At 38.3% G+C, this 18330-nt stretch overlaps 1 protein-coding gene across 1 annotated transcript in view; it reads right to left on the bottom strand.

Annotated features, from left to right (window-relative positions):
• The window catches only part of ATXN2 (ataxin 2), a 118988-nt gene that overhangs the window by 66745 nt on the left and 33913 nt on the right, over window positions 1–18330 (bottom strand). The window contains 7 exon segments of the mRNA XM_030336252.1: window positions 15356–15476; window positions 15478–15507; window positions 16064–16102; window positions 16105–16128; window positions 16618–16650; window positions 16652–16678; window positions 18106–18139. Coding sequence (XP_030192112.1) covers window positions 15356–15476; window positions 15478–15507; window positions 16064–16102; window positions 16105–16128; window positions 16618–16650; window positions 16652–16678; window positions 18106–18139 — 308 coding nt within the window.

Raw genomic sequence — 18330 nt, 5'->3', positions numbered from 1 at the left:
ATGAAAAGATTCACATCATTAATCACTACAGAAATGCAAAACAAAACCACATGAGATACTACTTCACAACCACCCACCAGGATAGCTGTAATAAAAAAGACAGACAACTGCTGATGAAGGGATGGAAAAACTGGAGCCCTCATACTGCTGGTGGGATGGTAAAATGACACAGCCACTCTCAAAAACCATCCCACCAGTTCCCTTAAAAGGTTAAACTTTGAGTTCTCACATATGTCCGAGCAATTTCACTCCTAAGTACATGCTCAAAAGAAATGAAAACAAAATATCCACACAAAAATCAGAACATCAATGATCCCAGCAGAATTATTCATGACAATCAAAAAGTAGAAATAAATGAAATGTCCATCAACTGATAAATGCATAACTAAAATGTAGTATACCCAGAATGGACCTAAAAAGCATTACACTAAGTAAAATAAATCAGAGAAAAACAAGTACCATATGATTTCACTTTCATGTGGAGTATAAAAGACAAAACAAATAAACAAACACAAACAAAATAAAAACGGGGCCGGGGGGGAGTGGCCTGGGTGGCGTAGTCGGTTAAGCATCCAACTCTTGATCTCGGCTCAGGTCATGGTCTCACGGTTCTTGAGTTCAAGCCCCGCATCGGGCTCTGCACTGGTACTGCAGAGCTTGGGATTCTGCCTCTACTTCTCTCTGACCCTCCTCCACTTGTGCTCTCTCTCTCTCAAAATGAACTTTAAAATTTTTTTTTCAAAAAAACCCCAAAAAACGGGCACCTGGGTGGCTCAGTCAATTACGCATCCAACTTCAGCTCAGGTCATGACTGTACAGTTCATGGGTTCAAGCCCTGCGTCAGGCTCCGCGCTGACAGTTGACAGCCCAGAGCCTGGAGCCTGCTTTGGATTCTGTGTCTCCCTCTCCTTCTGCCCCTCCCTCCCTCTCTCTCTCTCTCACTCTCTCTCAAAAATAAGTAAACATTAAAAAAAGGGTTTTTTTGTTTTGTTTTTTTTTTAACAAAAAACAGCTAAACACAGAGAACAAACTGGTGGTTGCCAGTGGGGAGGTAAGGAAAGCACACAATAGATAAAGGGGATTAAGAGTCTCAAACTTCAAGTTATAAAATAAGTCACAGAGATGAGAAGTACAGCATAGGGAATATAGTCAATAATATTGTAACAATGTATGAGGACAGATGGTGACTACACGATACCTGTCATGGCAAGCACTGGGTAATGTACACAATTGTTGAAATCAACGTGAGGTACTTGAAATTGATATAACATTGTATGTTATTTATATGCCAATAAAAATGTAGTATACCCATACAATGGATTATTATTTGGCAATGAAAAGATTCACTGATACGTGGATGGATGAACCTTAAACACATATACTAAGTGAAACAAGCCTGTCACAAAAGGCCACATATTGTATGACTCTATCTTTTTAAAATTTTTTATGTTTATTTATTTATTTTGAGAGAGAGGGAGAGAGCACAAGCAGGGGAGGGGCAGAGAGAGGAGAAAGAGAATCTCAAGCAGGTTCTGCACGGTCAGCACAGAGCCCAATGTTGGGCTTGAACTCACGAACCATGAGATCATGAACAGAGCTGAAACCAAGAGTCGGAGGCTTAACAGACTGAGCCACCCAGGTGCCCCTTTCTCTGATTCTATTACTATGCAATATCCACAATGGGCAAACCCACAAAGACAGAAAGATTAGTAGTCGTCCAGGGCTGGGGAGGTTGGAACCAAGTTGGGACTGACTGCTAAAGGGTGTGGGGCTTTTCAAAGTGAAGATATTCTAAAATTAACTGTAGTGACAGATTCTATGAATATACTAAAAAAAACTGAATTGTGCAATTTAAACGAACTATAATGTATGTGAATTATGTATCAATAAAACTGTTATTAAGAAAAATCCAAGGGGTGCCTGGGTGGCTCAGTCGGTTAAGCGTCCGGCTTCGGCTCAGGTCATGATCTCTCAGTTCATGAGTTCAAGCCCCGCGTCAGACTCTGTGCTGACAGCTCAGAGCCTGGAGCCTGTTTCAGTTTCTGTGTCTCCCTCTCTCTCTCTGACCCTCCCCCATTCATGCTCTGTCTCTCTCGGTCTCAAAAATAAATAAACTTAAAAAAAAAAAAATTAAAAAAAAAAAAAAAAGAAAAGAAAAATCCAATATTGCTCTCAACAGTCCAAAAAATGAGGACTAGGTCACCCTGGTCCCCTCCCCAAAATTACCTTACCAAAAGGCAACTCAAAACCTGGAGATATTTCAGGGCTTGAAATCTTTTATTTCCACAATGCTGTCTTGTGACTCAGCAATGAGGGAAAATGCCAGTATTTAAATAGATAAATCTTTACTTCTTGGCAAAATTATGTGGCCAAAGGGGACAGAAGATACACTTTCTGGGAAACTTCAGGATAGTCAGGACCCTGCTCTGCCATGTCCTGACTTTAACCCCAGGCACGCAGTTCAAGAGATGACACAGAAGCAGGAGCTTCCTGGTGTTCAGGATTTGGGGCTTGATGCCTACTGTACTGATAGTTCAAAATAATACAACTACCAACAGGAACAAAGTTTCAAGCGAGGAACACATTCATTTTTGTCTAACTTTAGTTGAACAGGCATTCATTTTGACAACTTTCAAGTAACACTGGTCACAAAACAGGCAACTGCTTATTCTGTCAGGCCTATTGCTCTGCATCCAAATCTATGAATGCACATTTGACTGGTAATAATGTATCAAACCAGTGATCCTATTATCATCTGTTTTATGTTAACCTGAAATAAAGTACCTAAATAATGTCTTTGCACATTATCTTGTTTAAAGCTAGTAGTAAAATACAGACTTTCTTACAGACAGTGCTTATTTTTTTTTTTCAACGTTTATTTATTTTTTTGGGGGACAGAGAGAGACAGAGCATGAATGGGGGAGGGGCAGAGAGAGAGGGAGACACAGAATCAGAAGCAGGCTCCAGGCTCTGAGCCATCAGCCCAGAGCCCGACGCGGGGCTCGAACTCACGGACCGCGAGATCGTGACCTGGCTGAAGTCGGACGCTTAACCGACTGCGCCACCCAGGCGCCCCCAGACAGTGCTTATTGATCTCAGAAACTGAATCATAACTGGTGACTTAAGGCTGTAGTCATTTCTTCTCTTTTGAAATGACAACCAAACGGTAAAATCAGAAAAACTTCAAGGCTACAAAGCCTCAAATTCCTTTAAAAGAAAAATTACATAAATCAGATTTATTGTGGACATAATTCACTTTTAGCATCTGATAGCATTTACTCATATGGAAATAAAGACTGCATTGCTGTAAAAGCTACCTTGGAAAGACTGAAAACGAATGTCATCCACTTAAAAGCATAGTGACACACTTTATAATATAAAGACTACACAACTTCAAAATGCAGCCTTAAAAAAAAAAGACAGGGGGGCGCCTGGGTGGCGCAGTCGGTTAAGCGTCCGACTTCAGCCAGGTCACGATCTCGCGGTCCGGGAGTTCGAGCCCCGCGTCAGGCTCTGGGCTGATGGCTCAGAGCCTGGAGCCTGTTTCCAATTCTGTGTCTCCCTCTCTCTCTGTCCCTCCCCCGTTCATGCTCTGTCTCTCTCTGTCCCAAAAAAAAAAAAACGTTGAAAAAAAAAAATTAAAAAAAAAAAAAAAAAAAAAAGACAGGGGGAGGTCTCTTCTTACTGATCACTATATGCAACTATGAAAAAAAAAGTCATTATTCTCTGTTCTCTGACAACAAAATTATATGGCCTAGAGTAGTACTTACTTTTTAACTGTGATTTCCATAAAAATTTCTGAGTCCCAAAACTCAAAGTAAATTTACCACTCAAGGAAAAAATGACAGAACCTTAGCAAGAAAATGGAGATGGAGACTATCAGAAAGCTGCAGCAGGTAAGATCTAAAGGATATCAACTTCAAAAATGCAAATACAGTGGAAAGAAAGCAGCGATAACACGCTTTCTGAAACACAGTAAGCCACCTAAAAAAAAAAATTCTTTCCTGAGCAAAAAGCAGCTCCAAGGAAAAGGATAGTATATCATGTTGGGAGTCTTTAGTTTCAGTCCAAACATCACCTACTGTGTTAAAACTAAATTAATAAATATTAAAATAACAGACTCCATGGTTTTCTAGTTAGAACCAAACCAAGCCTGGGGCCTCTGGGTGACTCAGGTGGTTGAGTGTCCAACTCTTGATTTCAGCTCAGGTCATGATCCCAGGATCATGGGATTGAGCCCTGCACTGGGCTCCTCACTGAGCACAGAGCCTGCTTAAGATTCTCTCTGTCTCTCTCTCCCCCTTGCCCCCTTTCCCCAGCTTGTGTGCGCGCGCGCGCTCTCTCTCTCTCTCTCTCAAAAAAAGAAAAAGAAAAAAGAAAACAAACCACCCAAATCGTTTTCTTTTGTTCTTTTCTGAGATCTGGCCCAAGTACCCTTTTGACCAAAGTCTGGAAAGAATGAACTGATATGAAAAAGCAAACCCTGGGGTGCCTGGGTGGCTGAGTCAGTTAAGCGTCCGACTTGCGTTCAGGTCATATCTCACAGTTCGTGAGTTTGAGCCCTGCATTGGGCCCTCTGCTGTCAGCACAGAGCCCAGTATAGATCCTCTGTCCCCCCCCCCCTTTTTCTGCCCCTCCCCTGCTCATGCTCGCTCTCTCTCAAAAATAAATAAACATTAAAAATTAGAAAAAGCAGCAGCAACAGCACACCCTAAATACCATTCTTGTTAAACACAGCTTGCAATTTAATTTGTCTCTGCCCCACATATGGAGCCCAATAGATAAGCCTAGAATGTAAGTAGGAAACAGGACAATCTCAATCAATGCAACATTTAGAAAGTGCACAGGGTACAGGGCTTCCACAATAAATGGCCCTAAAAATGCTTCTGATGCTACAGTATTTGAACAAAAGTTTAAAGTGCTTAGAGTCAGTAGCTCTATGTAACACTAATTTATGCCAAAATACATTAATGATGAAGAAAACCTCACATTCTTCTTACATAAAATGATTATATTTTATAGTACTATGATATTTTTTAAATCCCTGAGAGAAAAATATATACAACTAAATATTAAAAAAGCAGTTCTTGGGGCACCTGGGTGGCTCAGTTAAGCGTCTGACTTCAGCTCAGGTCATGATCTCACAGCTTGTGGGTTCGAGCCCCGTGTCAGGCTCTGTGCTGACAGCTCGGAGCCTGGAGCCTGCTTCAGATTCTGTGTCTCCCTCTCTCTGCCCCTCCCCCACTCATGCTCTGTCTCTCTCTCTCTCTCTCTCTCAATAATAAACAAACATTAAAAATTTTTCAAAAAAAAAAAAAAGCAGTTCTTACTCTCCTGATTAATAAACTCTATAAAATGTATATATTGGATTCTCTAAACTTCAGGCAAAATATTTTTAAGATAAAATATTTCATCTTATTTTTACTAACCCACTACATAACATAAAAACACTGCAACTGGTAACATAACATTTGAGAAGCAATTTTCTTAAAAATCTAAATATGGAGAATTAAAAATGGGACTGAAATTTTCAGAAATTTTACCATTTAAAACACTACTGTAGAAGACTTAAAAATCAACCAAGCATCAGCAATAAAATTTAAACCCAGAAACCGTGTTTCTTTGAAAGATCTAAATGAAGGAGCGCCTGGGGCGCCTGGGTGGCTCAGTCGGTGGAGCGTCCGACTTCGGCTCAGGTCTGATCTCGCGGTTTGTGAGTTCAGGCCCGCGTCGGGCTCTGTGCTGACAGCTCAGAGCCTGGAGTCTGCTTCGGATTCTGTGTCTCTCTCTCTCTCTGCCCTCCCCCACTCATGCTCTGTCTCTCCCTGTCTCAGAAATAAACATTAAAAAAAATTTTTTTTTTTTTTTTTTTTTTTTTTTAAATAAATGAAGGAGCACCTGAGTGGCTCAGTCAGTTAAGCATCCAACTCTCGGTTTTGGCTCAGGTCAGATCTCATGGTTTGCAGGTTCAAGCCCTGAGTTGGGCTGTGCTGACAGCGTGGAACCTGCTTGGGATTCTCTCTCTCCCTTTCTCTCTGCCCTCCCCTGCTGTTTCGTGCTTGTGTTCTCTCTCTTATAAAATAATAAATTTTGAAAAGATCTAAATGAATATCAATAGTCAAGACTCCACACAATCAAACGCACACCAGATTCTACAGCAAAGTGCGATAAATATAACACAGAACTAGATGAAATGGAAACCCACTACGTAAGGCTTGTTTCGCTTAAAACTTGAGGTGATAGATTCCACAGAATGCAACATTTCTATTTCTCATATTATCTCCAAAAGAGATCAAAAGAAACTCTAACAAGATGCCAATAGAAAGATACTTTGTGGAGGGGGGTATCAGGATGGTGACACAGTTTTCAGCTTCTTCATTAGGCTCCTGGTTCAGAGCTCCATTTTGACAGGGGAGGAGGAGTCTTTAATCTCTGCCATCAGAAAGAATGAAACGGGTCTAATCACTGTTAGAGCAATATTTTTACAAAAGGTACTGTTTTCATCTCAAAAGTTAAAGAGAGAGAAAGGAAAATGGAAAGAAAGATTTTGTCGAAAACCTGGGGGGGGGGGGGGGGAAGTAAATTCAGAAATGTTCAGGAAGCAAAAAAACAGAATTTGGGAACTGAACTGCCATTACTATTCAATATTCTTTTAACAACTTAATTTTACAGCGAAGTGTTGAGAAATAAAGAAAAAGTTGGTAATAAAACTAATTCCATTCTTACAGCTGTACAAACACCTTTCTGTTTCGTTGGCAAATATATAAACTGTCCTTATGTAAATTAGAACAACTGTTCAAGTGCACATGCTCTTAAAACTCTCTTGATCTGGTAAAAAAGCAATTCTATTTACAGTCAAATGGAATAGAAATTAAAATGCAGATCATTTATCCACATTCCCTCACTGTCCTGCTTTATGACTACTTTTTACATATGTGCTATTCCTGAGACTTAACGGAGACCGTACAGAGCAATGAGAAAAAATAAAACTAAAAGCAGACAGTAACTAACTGGGTATACCAGCATTACAGAATACTGCCAAGTAAACTGTCTTCCTGGACTTATTTGAATAACCTACTAGACAGCTCAAAAATGCTACTTGTTTTGACTTAAACGGTCCCCACTAACAGAGTGTAAGTTGTTTTCTGTCTATCATGTGCCGGTAATTAATCTTGCTCACTTTTCCCATTTAGCAAGCTGACAGATTAAAAATCGTTATTCCTTTGAAACTGCACTTCTTTGATTACCAGTGAGGTGGACTACCTTTCCATACGTTACTGGCCATCTGTAAAACTTCTTTTATTCGATTTTCCCCAGTTTTGCAGCATGTCTTCTAAAATTTTTTTTAATTTTTTTTTAATGTTTATTTATTTTTAAGAGAGAGACAGTGTGAGAGAGGAAGGGGCAGAGAGAGAGGGAGACCAGAATCCGAAGCAGGATCCAGGCTCTGAGCTGTCAGCCCAGAACCCGATGCGGGACTTAAACTCATGGCCCCAAGATCAAGACCTGAGCTGAGATTAAGAGTCAGATGCTTAACCGACTGAGCCACCCAGGCACCCCTCATGTCTTCGAAAATTTATGATACTTTTAGACACATCTAAGTCTTGCAAAAATTTTTGCTTTGGTGGTCATGCTTATAACATCCTTCCCCATCTCAAAATGATATAAATTCACAAATTTGCTCTCGAATTTCTACATGATGGGGTTTTTTTAATTACTTCTTTTTAACCATTTAGGGTTTATTTTGATGATGGGTATGAAATAGGCATCTAATTCCCCCCAATTGTACCAACACCATTTCCTAAATAATCCACCTTTACCATAGATTTAAAGTGTTATCTTTATCATATATAAACAAAACACCCATATGAATTTCCTCTGTTTTAGATTCTCTATTTTTTGCCACTATGACAACTATGTTTAATGCTAATACATTTTAATGTTTGGTAGGGCAAGTCCTCCCTTCATGAGTCTTGTAGAAAAAATTTTCCCAAATTCTTCTGTTAATAAATGTTACCTTATAAACGTAAGAATCATTTTCTCACTTTCTATAAAGATAGAGATGTTATCTTTAGCGATTACGTTGAGGAAAAAAGACAACTTTCAAGTGTTACATATTTCCATTCAACGTACGGCACGTTTTCTCCATTTAGTAAAATCTTTTATGTCCTTCAGCAGTGTTTTCATAAAAAATCTTCAGCCTATTCACATGTACTATGTTTGTCTCTACATTCTTCTAAGTTCTGTTCCTATTGAGAATGTTCTCCTTTATATCAGTAGCTGATTAATGACGTTGAACAGTGACCAGTAATGTCCATATGTATCTTAAGTCAGACCTTCCTCTTATTAGTACTAAACAATATTTTTATTTGTTTATCTAAATAAAATCCTATTTTATTCTAGTGGTTTTGTTAGCTTTTATTTTTACTTATTTATTTTAGTTTGTTTATTTATTGTGAGGAGAGAGAGAAAGAGCGTGTGTGAGCACAAGAGGGGCAGAGAAAGAGGGGGAGAGAAACAGAATCCCAAGCAAGCTCTGCACTGTCAGCACAGAGCCCAATGTGGGGCCTGAACTCACAACTGTGAGATCATGACCTGAGCTGAAACCAAGAGTCGAACACTTAACCAACTGAGCCCACCCAGGTGCCCCTATTTGTTTTTAATAAATGAAGAATTATTGTTTTTTTTTTTTTAATTTTTTTTTTCAACGTTTATTTATTTTTGGGACAGAGAGAGACAGAGCATGAACGGGGGAGGGGCAGAGAGAGAGGGAGACACAGAATTGGAAACAGGCTCCAGGCTCTGAAGCCATCAGCCCAGAGCCTGACGCGGGGCTCGAACTCATGAACCGCGAGATCGTGACCTGGCTGAAGTCGGACGCTTAACCGACTGCGCCACCCAGGTGCCCCAAGAATTATTGTTTTGACCTTGGCATACACATGGAAGAATACAGCAGAGTTTCCATATGCTCTAAAAACATATAAAGAAATGAAATTTTAATAAATCAGATATTTTAATAAACATGCAATATTTCCCTATTGTACTTCAAACTATTCCATTTAGTGTTTCATCACCCGTTCTACTATATCTGTTTATTTTATCACCTGTTCTACTGTATCTGTTTGTTTGTTTTATCACCTGTTCCACTATATTATATATATATATATATATTATATATATATATATATATTTTTTTTTTTTTTTAAACTCAATAACCTCTGTATAAATCTCCATACTGGCCTCAGTAAATGCGAGTTTCCACTTAACTACTTGGCCCCAGTATGGACACACATCCTTCTCTCACTAGCCCACAGCAAAGCTGAAACAGTAAACTCTCTAATGGTTCAGTTTTAACAGAAGAGTATTAAAACAGTTACTCAGCAGGCTCACTAAAAAACTAGTCCAAAGCCCACAGGCCCACACCAACTTCTTTACAGCGCTTTCCTGCACAGTTCCTGGATAGCCCCCGGCCAAGACCACCCTGCTTATCCATCACCCCATCTGCCTACCCACCACAGGGCCTACCCTCCCTCCTGCCACAGGGCAGGCTGTTGATCTTGAGCACTTGTTCAACTTTACAGCTGCTTGCCTGTCCAACATTAGCACCTCTGCCCATCTACAGAGCCTACTGCCCTACTAGAACACCACCCACGAATGAATTTAGAGCACATTTAAATTGATCCTCAGAATTTAAGTCTTCCCAGGTCATAGCCAGCTGAGATTTGTCTCTTCTTAGATATAACTGACATGGCATTCCTAATATCATGCCCTTCAGAAGAGATAATTCTCTGTTACTCGTAGGACCTTGCCCTATAGAGCTACAGGACAACCACATGAGAACACAATAGTGCCACACCAGAATAAAATAATCTGTATGACTTTCTCACTACCCTCTTATCACACATTCACAGTCCAACTTCTTCCAACTACTACAACCAATACAATTCTTCATGTCTCTGAACTCTATTTGGAATTCGATGCCACTAATTTTAACATTCCACTTTTCTTGAATTCCTTCACATGCCTTGGTATCTCCAACTGTGAAAATGCCTGGAGCGGAGCTTCTTAATATGGAGTACATGAACTCCCTAGGGAACTGTGAACACTACAGAATTAAGTGTAAAAGTCCATGTGCACAGTTTTTTCTAGGGTGAGGGTATACAGTTTCACTAAGTTCTCAAAAGGGACCCAAAATAGATTAAGTCTTGAATTTCTCTGTACTGTCTATAGCAACAAGCACAGCAACGAACACAATCCAGAGCTCAATAAGTATTTGCTGGCAGGCTGTATATGTAAGACTGCTTCTAGTTTTCTCACTCTTTTTTTTTATTTTTTTTTTAACATTTATTTATTTTTGAGACAGAGAGAGACAGAGCATGAGCAGGGGAGGGTCAGATAGAGAGGGAGGCACAGAATCTGAAACAGGCTACAGGCTCTGAGCTGTCAGCACAGAGCCCGACACGGGGCTTGAACTCACAGACCGCGAGATCATGACCTGAGCTGAAGTCGGACCGCTTAACTGACCTGAGCCACCCAGGCGCCCCATAGTTTTCTCACTCTTTACATAAAATAGTTGTTGTTTTTTTTTAAGTATGTGTAAGTCCTAATTTCATTCACATCAAAACAGACATTTACAATTGTGCCTGTCCTATGCACAGAAATACTATACTAGGCTCCAAGGATTAAAAAAAATTCTACAAAGCTCAAAGTATAATAGGGGAGAAACGTAATTATAATACAACGTGGTGTAAAGGCAATATACAAAGATGTTGGCAATAGCTTATATATGGTAACTGAAATTAGCAGAGTATAAAACAACTGATACACGGTAAGAGCAGTGGCAAAGAAACAACACTGGGAACACAACACATTTAAGAGCACTTTAACAGATATAAAGCCCAAGAATGAGCACAGAAGGAATGATGAATAAAACACATGAGAACAGAAGAGCAGCTTTCTGAAGGACGAAATCAACAGTGCCAAAATCAATATTAAGTCTGAAAAAGAGTACAGAGGACCTATGAATGAGGCGTTACTGGTAGCCCCAGAAGCTTGTAGGTGTGAATATAAAAGGCAGATTACCATGCGATGAGTCCGTAGAAACTAAGAGTCAAGAAGTTTGAGTAAGAAAGGAAGACAGGATATTAAGTAAGAAGAGTCCAGGACCAAAAAGGAATTCTTTCAGGAACAGAGGGACTTGAATAGGTTTTTGGGCTAAACGAAGGAGCAACTAGAGAGGAAGAGGTTGAAGAGTCTGGAAACAGAGGTGACAGAAAAGAGCAAGAACCCAGGAATGGTGGAACACAGTCAAAAGCATGACTGGAGGAGTTTGAGATTGAACAGGAAGTGAAATATCCCACCTACTAAAACCAAAGGAAAGAGAGTAATGATGGCAAGGGGAAGATAAAGTTGTAGGTAAGGGAGGGGGGCAAATAGTTGAGGATGGAGATCATTCCCAGTAACTTAATTTTCTCATATGTGATTTTTCACTTATTGTGACAAAAGAGCTGGAAAGAAAGTGATTCTTCAAACTAAATCCAATTTGAATGGTCACAAATAAGGGAATTAATGAAATTACACAATATTAGATTAGAGTCAAGCATGAGTTTAGAGACAAAGTATATTCTATGTTATTTGACCAAAGACAATACAGTACGTATTTCTGATCAGCCCTAACAGACCAAATGTAGCAGGAAAAAAGATCTAGGACAAGAATTGGCAAGATTTTTTTGTAAAGGACCAGGTAATAAATATTGTTTGGCTTTGCAAGCCATATAGTCTCTTATTCCAACCACTCAACTCTATCCCTGTAGCATGAAAGCAGCCACACACAGCACAAAAATAAGCAGGTATATTGTGTTACAATAAAACTTTATTTACCAATGAGTGAATCTGGCCTACAGGCCTGAAGTTTGCTGGCCCCTGTTCTCTAGACTGAGAACGCTTTTAAGGAATGAAGCAGCAGAAAGAAGCGTAAGTTAGGAGAATGAAGAAAGACGAGCAGCCAGAACTAAATGTAGTTGAGATATTAAAGAGCAAAATATGAGAAAAGCAGCAAAAGAAAAAGCAGAAAGAGAATGAAGGAGGAAAATCAAGTGAGAAAGGAAACTGGAAACAGGAAAGTAAAAAATGAGTAGAGATCATACGCCAATTCCAAAGTAGAAAGATGCAGAGACAAAAAGCAGCTGAATGCCCTACAAAATAGCAAAATGAAGAGGGGAAAATAAGAGCATCCCATATCTGTCTGCAATGGAATTCAGATAACGGATAAAACACACACTAATTTTCCAGTGATAACCTGATGGTCTAATTGTGGGTGTGCAAAAGGAATCCACAGCTTACAAAATGCAGAGTTACTCTTCATTTTGCCCACAACTCAAACTGGGTAACATGTATAGCATTCAAGAGATCACATGAAACTTACCCATCATATCATAAAAACAGATCAATTATTTCTAGGCCTTTTATTCCCTTGCATATGTGTACAAATGTGACAACTTTAAAAACCTAGTAAAACAAAAAACTTACTAAAATCAGTAGTCAGAATTAAGAAGTTAAAAGCCATACTAACTTAACTTTTAAAAGTTTCCCCAAAAATAAAGCCAAAGATTTTAAAAAGAAAAGAATCTTGAATAATCTGCATATTTATACTATACAGGAATTTTGTTTACTTTTGGCTTTGTGGGGAAATCCCTTAAGGTAAATGCAGGCTTATTCTGACTAAGCTAAACAACAAATGAGACCACATAATTTATGTACAATAGTACAGTATTCAAGAACATGAGTTGGGGGGTTAGAAGCTGCTAGGTTTGTGTCTTCACTTTACCAAGTTACTTAATCATGTCTTAATTTTTGTAATTAATGAACCATGCCAATTAATTACCCTAAAAAGTTTTTTCTATACTAATAGCATCTCCAAAATAATATTTATAGAGGGCAAGGATAGTATTAATACTATCTTCCAGGACAGTATTAAGAATCTGGCTTAGGAGACCTGAAATCCTTTGGGCACCTGGGTGGTTCAGTGGGTTAAGCGTCCGACTTCAGCTCAGGTCATGATCCCACAGCTCATGAGTTCAAGCCCCACGCTGGGCTCTGTGCTAACAAGCTCAGAGCCTGGAGCCTGCTTCAGATTCTGTGTCTCCCTCTCTCTGCCCCTCCCCCACTCACACTGTCTTTCTCTCTTAAATGAATGTTTAAAAAAAGAAGAGAGTAGAGAGGAGGGACCTGAAATCCTCAAACACATGACTTAATACTATTTTTCAGGATACCATGCAGTGGACACAATTGTGTAATTCACTAAACCACTACAGTCTTTAAATAAAATACCTGAAATTAGTCCACTATGGGATGTCCTCATCAAGAAAACTATATTTTTATGTATATAGCAAATACACCCATCCGTTATGAGTGTACTGAATAGTGTCAAAGTTGTCGCTCTGATCTTTTTTCTTGGCTTTCTACAATGAACACAATTACCTAAGAAATAAAGACATGATAAAATAATAAAATAAAACAAAAAATTTAAGACATTAATTTTGAAGAGGATCAAAGAATGGGATGCCACAGATATTTCCAAGTAACATTTATCTTTCCAAATTTAGGAAATGCTAATTCACTTTAAGAACAAAAGACAAAGCGTATTGTAAATGGCTATTAGCTAAATGGCCTGGTACCCAACAGAGTAAGGAACATTTTGTTGTTGTTGTGACCAATACTTTTTCCAGAGTGCTATGTACTACTAGATTCAACTAAAACTGTATTTTCCCTTTCAGCTTATTATCCAAAGTCAATTTTTAAATTTAAAACAGTGAAATACTTCAACAGTATAAGCATAAATATAATTTTGTGGTCCTAGGCATAAATAAGATCAACTCCAAAGGCAGCAACAAAAAAAAGACTTGTTTCCTTGTATGCGCCATTGAAGGACTCTTAGACAAAGAGTTGTAAATCAGAGACACAGACATTTGAGAAGGTACAAAACAGAACACAGTGCTTTCTCCAGCACTGCAAACCATTACAGGTACCTAGCACTGCTAGCTTCTGAAAAAACAAGCTAACTATAGGTGAGAACCTTAAGAGGTCCAAAGGAAAGGCTTTAACTTTCTGGTGGCTTGTAATTTCTAAAAAACAATGCAGAAAAATGAGCGCAACAAAAACAGCTGAATGATGAAAATCAAAAAACTGTGGGGAGTTTACAACTCACAATGGAATTGACTATAGAATCTGACCAGAAAAATCAATTTAAGAATTTTTCAGCCAAGGGACCCCTGGGTGGCTCAGTCATTAAGCGTCCTACTTCAGCTCAGGTCATGATCTCACAGTTCGTGAGTTCGAGCCCCACTTCGGCTGTCAGCTCAGAGCGTGCTACAGATTCTGTGTCTCCCTCTCTCTCTCTACCCCTCCCCCCCATTTATGTGCATGCGCTCCTCGCTGTCTCACACTCTCTCTCAAAAATAAACATTAAAAAAAAAGGTTAGAGCCAAGTTCAAAATTGCCAAGAGCCTTTCAATGTGATACTAAACACTCAGCACCGCATATACTCTCCAAATGAGTAACAGTAATTCCCGTATTTTCCTCCTCAATGGACATTTGAAATGGACTAAATTTTAATATAACTATGTCATCCCTTTTAGTTTTTCAAAACAGTCCCATACTCTGAATGTTTTATTAGTTTTTTAATATAATTTGTTATCAAATTGGCTAACATACAGTGTGTAAGATGTACTCTTGGTTTGGGGGTAGATTCCTGTGGTTCATCGCTTACATATAACACCCAGTGCTCATCCCAACAAGTGCCCTCCTCAATGCCCATCACCCATTTTCCTCCTCTCCTCCACCCCTCCTGAATGTTTTTCTTAAATACGCATGTTCTACTTATCTTTTTCATCTTCATTAAGCCGTTGTTTTCTATCCATAGCTCTCTGCCCGTTCTCTCTTATCCTATGTTATTTCCAGGTCATAAAACTATAACATTTATGGAAACTATAAGCATGATAAAACTACATATGTGTTATTTATAAGCATCTTAAAATGAAAAGTTTATGAACTGAAGGCCAAATGGGACAAGAAATTTCAGTGAGTATAATCAGTAGCATTCTTGACCATGAAACTATAGACTGAAAACCCTTACAAACTTTAAACAGAACACAAACTCTCATGATTTATCCTAAAGTATCAAGGAATCTTCCTCTGAAGTTTTAAATATTTTCCAACAAAAATGCATAAAATTCCATTTGTCCTATATCAGGTTACTCTAAAAAAAAAAAAAAAAGTCTGTATAATCAATGCATAAAGTCTTTGTTTGAATAAAATCTTATAAACCATGACACATATTTAGGAAATCAAAATTCACCTCTTCTTGCATAACTGGAGTCCATGTCTTTAAACTGTACCACAACAAAGTCTGAACACTTGAACAAAATACTCTCCATTATTTCTTCACGTTTTGGCCCCGAACTGGATTCCATACGTTTCCTCATGTGCAGCATCAAGTACCAAATCACACTAAAATGAGAAGCAGGAGTAAATATTCAAAACACTTATAAAATATAAGAATTCTTCAGCATATCAAGGTACTATTTCTTAAATGCCCTTGACAAAATAATCTATCTAAGAGAATCTTATAATCATACCTTTTTCTCAGAAATATGACCTATTATCTATTCCATCATTCAAAATACTTCTCACCTACAAGTTGGTCCCTGCTACCATAGTCTGTCTTAAGTAACTAATGGTGATAAGAATAGAATAATGAACCACTCAATCCCCCTTCAGGTCCACAATGCTTGAAAAGGTCAAAGATACTGTAATAAGCCCACAAAGCAAGTTGATTATACAAAATAGTTTATAAAATAATCAGTATTTGAAACTGAAGAGCAAAATCTAAGTGGTAAAGTAACTAAACGTGAAAATGTGACAAACATGTCCACATCATAACTATAAATTATTAAACTCAGAAACTAACAGGACACTGTCAGGAAGCCATACAAACATACAGCAGTTGTGATTCATGGGGTTTTACATTCAACAAAAGAGAAAAGAGTAAAAATTACCTTAGGACTGTAGGTTTAAAAACTCCTTCATATATACCTCCGTTTTTTTCACTTGTACTTCACATTGGATCCCCTAAAACATACAATTAATTTATCAAAGAAACAGTGTGCTAGCCAGTCTCAAGGGACAGTTGCTTTCTTTTATTTTTTATATAGCTCATCAGGCTTCATTCAACATATTAGGTATTTACTGACAGAACAATAAAAATTAAAACATTAACAATACAACTGAATCCTCAAATTCCTCAGGAGGCCCTGCTCAGAGTTTGCAGTATGAATTTAAATACTGAAGTTAAGTATTTCTGACTTGGTTCTATTAAGTGACAAAACTATGCACTAAAGACAATCATCTACTACTATTATTTTGTACATAGTAGGGTTAACCAGAATGCTTTTATAGTGAGTCACGATAGCTTGATGGAGTTCTGTTTTTTTTTAAATAATCCTGATTGTGACCTAAGAAATGATACTGTGAGAATCATTCATCTACATTTCAACACCATGAAATTACTTTATTGCACTACGCGCCAGGCAGTCTCTCCCCAATAATCTGGTAACTTACAACAACTGATGTAAGTATATGAACCATCCTCACTATTGGCATAGATTCCATCAAAAGAAATCTGGAATTTTAAGAAAAAAATATTAGCCATCATATTTATCCTTGTGTATACCATATTAGAGTTAACATTTAATTTGTTACAAAACTGTTAGTTAGCTTTATAATACCTTGCGTGCATTAAAGAAGATTTACTTTACTACAATCTTTTGTTTCCTTAGAGAAACAAGAGGCTTAAGTTTTCAAAAGTGAAATCAGTCATACCGTCTAACAATGTTTTGACTATACATGACACAAAAAAGCAAAAGTGAACTTCCATATATGAGAAAAGACAAAACCACAAATATTGGGGAGTAAAGGGAGGAGGGTTCACTACAAAGTGGCAGGAGTGATTTTTCAAAGTGAGAGAAATGTCCCATTATCTTGACTGTGGTGGTGGTTACACAATCGTATGCATCAAAACTCACAGACCTGTACACTAAATAGGTTTAACTATATGTAAATAAATAAATGGGGTGGAGGGGTCTTTTGCAGAAGACGCTGCACTATGTTCCCTCAGCACGTATCCATCAATCATGGATTTTTTTCATTGATAAAAGTTCTAAATTTTAAAACCAGAAGGCTCTTTCCAAGGGAGAAAAATGGAACGAACTAAAAGATAGCACATTAATTCAAAACCAAACACCCAAAGAACTCTGCAACTCCAGTCCTGGTGTTCCATTGATCTTTTTTAGGCATTACGCATTTAGATTTGCCTTTAGCCATTTATAAAACAACAAATAACTTATTAGGCAAGAAAAATACTATTAACAGATAATTTTATATTTTTCATATAAAATCATCTCAAAAAACAACATATATAGCTAATAATTTTATACCAAACAGTACTGAAGTATAAAAGTTATTAAGAGGGGTGCCTACGTGGCTCAGTCAGTTAACGTCCAACTTCAGCTCAGGTCATGATCTCACAGTCTGTGAGTTTGAGTCCCCCGTCAGCCTCTCTGCTGTCAGCACAAGAGCCTGCTTCGGATCCTCTGTCCCCTCACTCTCCGGCCCCCTACACTGCTCGTTTTCTCTCTCTCTCTCTCTCCTCTCTTCTCTCTCTCTCGCTCACTCACTCACTCACTCAAAATAAACATTAAAAAAATTTTTCTTTGGGCGCCTGGGTAGTTCAGCCTGTTAAACATCTGACTTCAGCTCAGGACATGATCTCACAGTTCATGAGCTCGAGCCCCGTGTCAGGCCCTGTGTTGACAGCACGGAGCCTGGAGCCTGGAGCTTGCTTCGGATTCTGTGTCTCCCTCTCTCTCTCTACCCCTCCCTCACAGTCTGTCTCACTTTCTCTCTCAAAAATAAAAAAAAAATTTTAACGTTGTCAGATATAAAATTCCAAGAAAAAGGATTTTTTTTACCTTGGCTTTGGTCCACCGGTTCAGAAATCACATTTTTCATTACCAATTTTTCAAACCAACTAACATTAAAGTTACTCACCGTAGATTGAGGCAGTCCTTTGCTGTTTCGACCTCTGAAAAAATTAAATACTATGTTTATTAAGTTCAACAGGCTAACCATACTAAAAAAAATTTTCAAATTTAAATTTCATTCAAATAAAGCATAATTCCATTCAAATAAAAGCATAGGCAATCCATGGGTAAGGCTCATCTAATATTAACTATAAAGGCTACCTAAGTATGGTTCTCTCTGTGTTTGCTGGCT

This window comes from Lynx canadensis, chromosome D3 (genome assembly GCF_007474595.2).
Source record: "Lynx canadensis isolate LIC74 chromosome D3, mLynCan4.pri.v2, whole genome shotgun sequence".
In the NCBI taxonomy this organism is placed as follows: Eukaryota; Metazoa; Chordata; class Mammalia; order Carnivora; family Felidae; genus Lynx; species Lynx canadensis.
The sequence above is the reverse complement of the archived record's forward strand: the minus strand, read 5'-3'. Positions and strand labels throughout refer to the sequence as shown.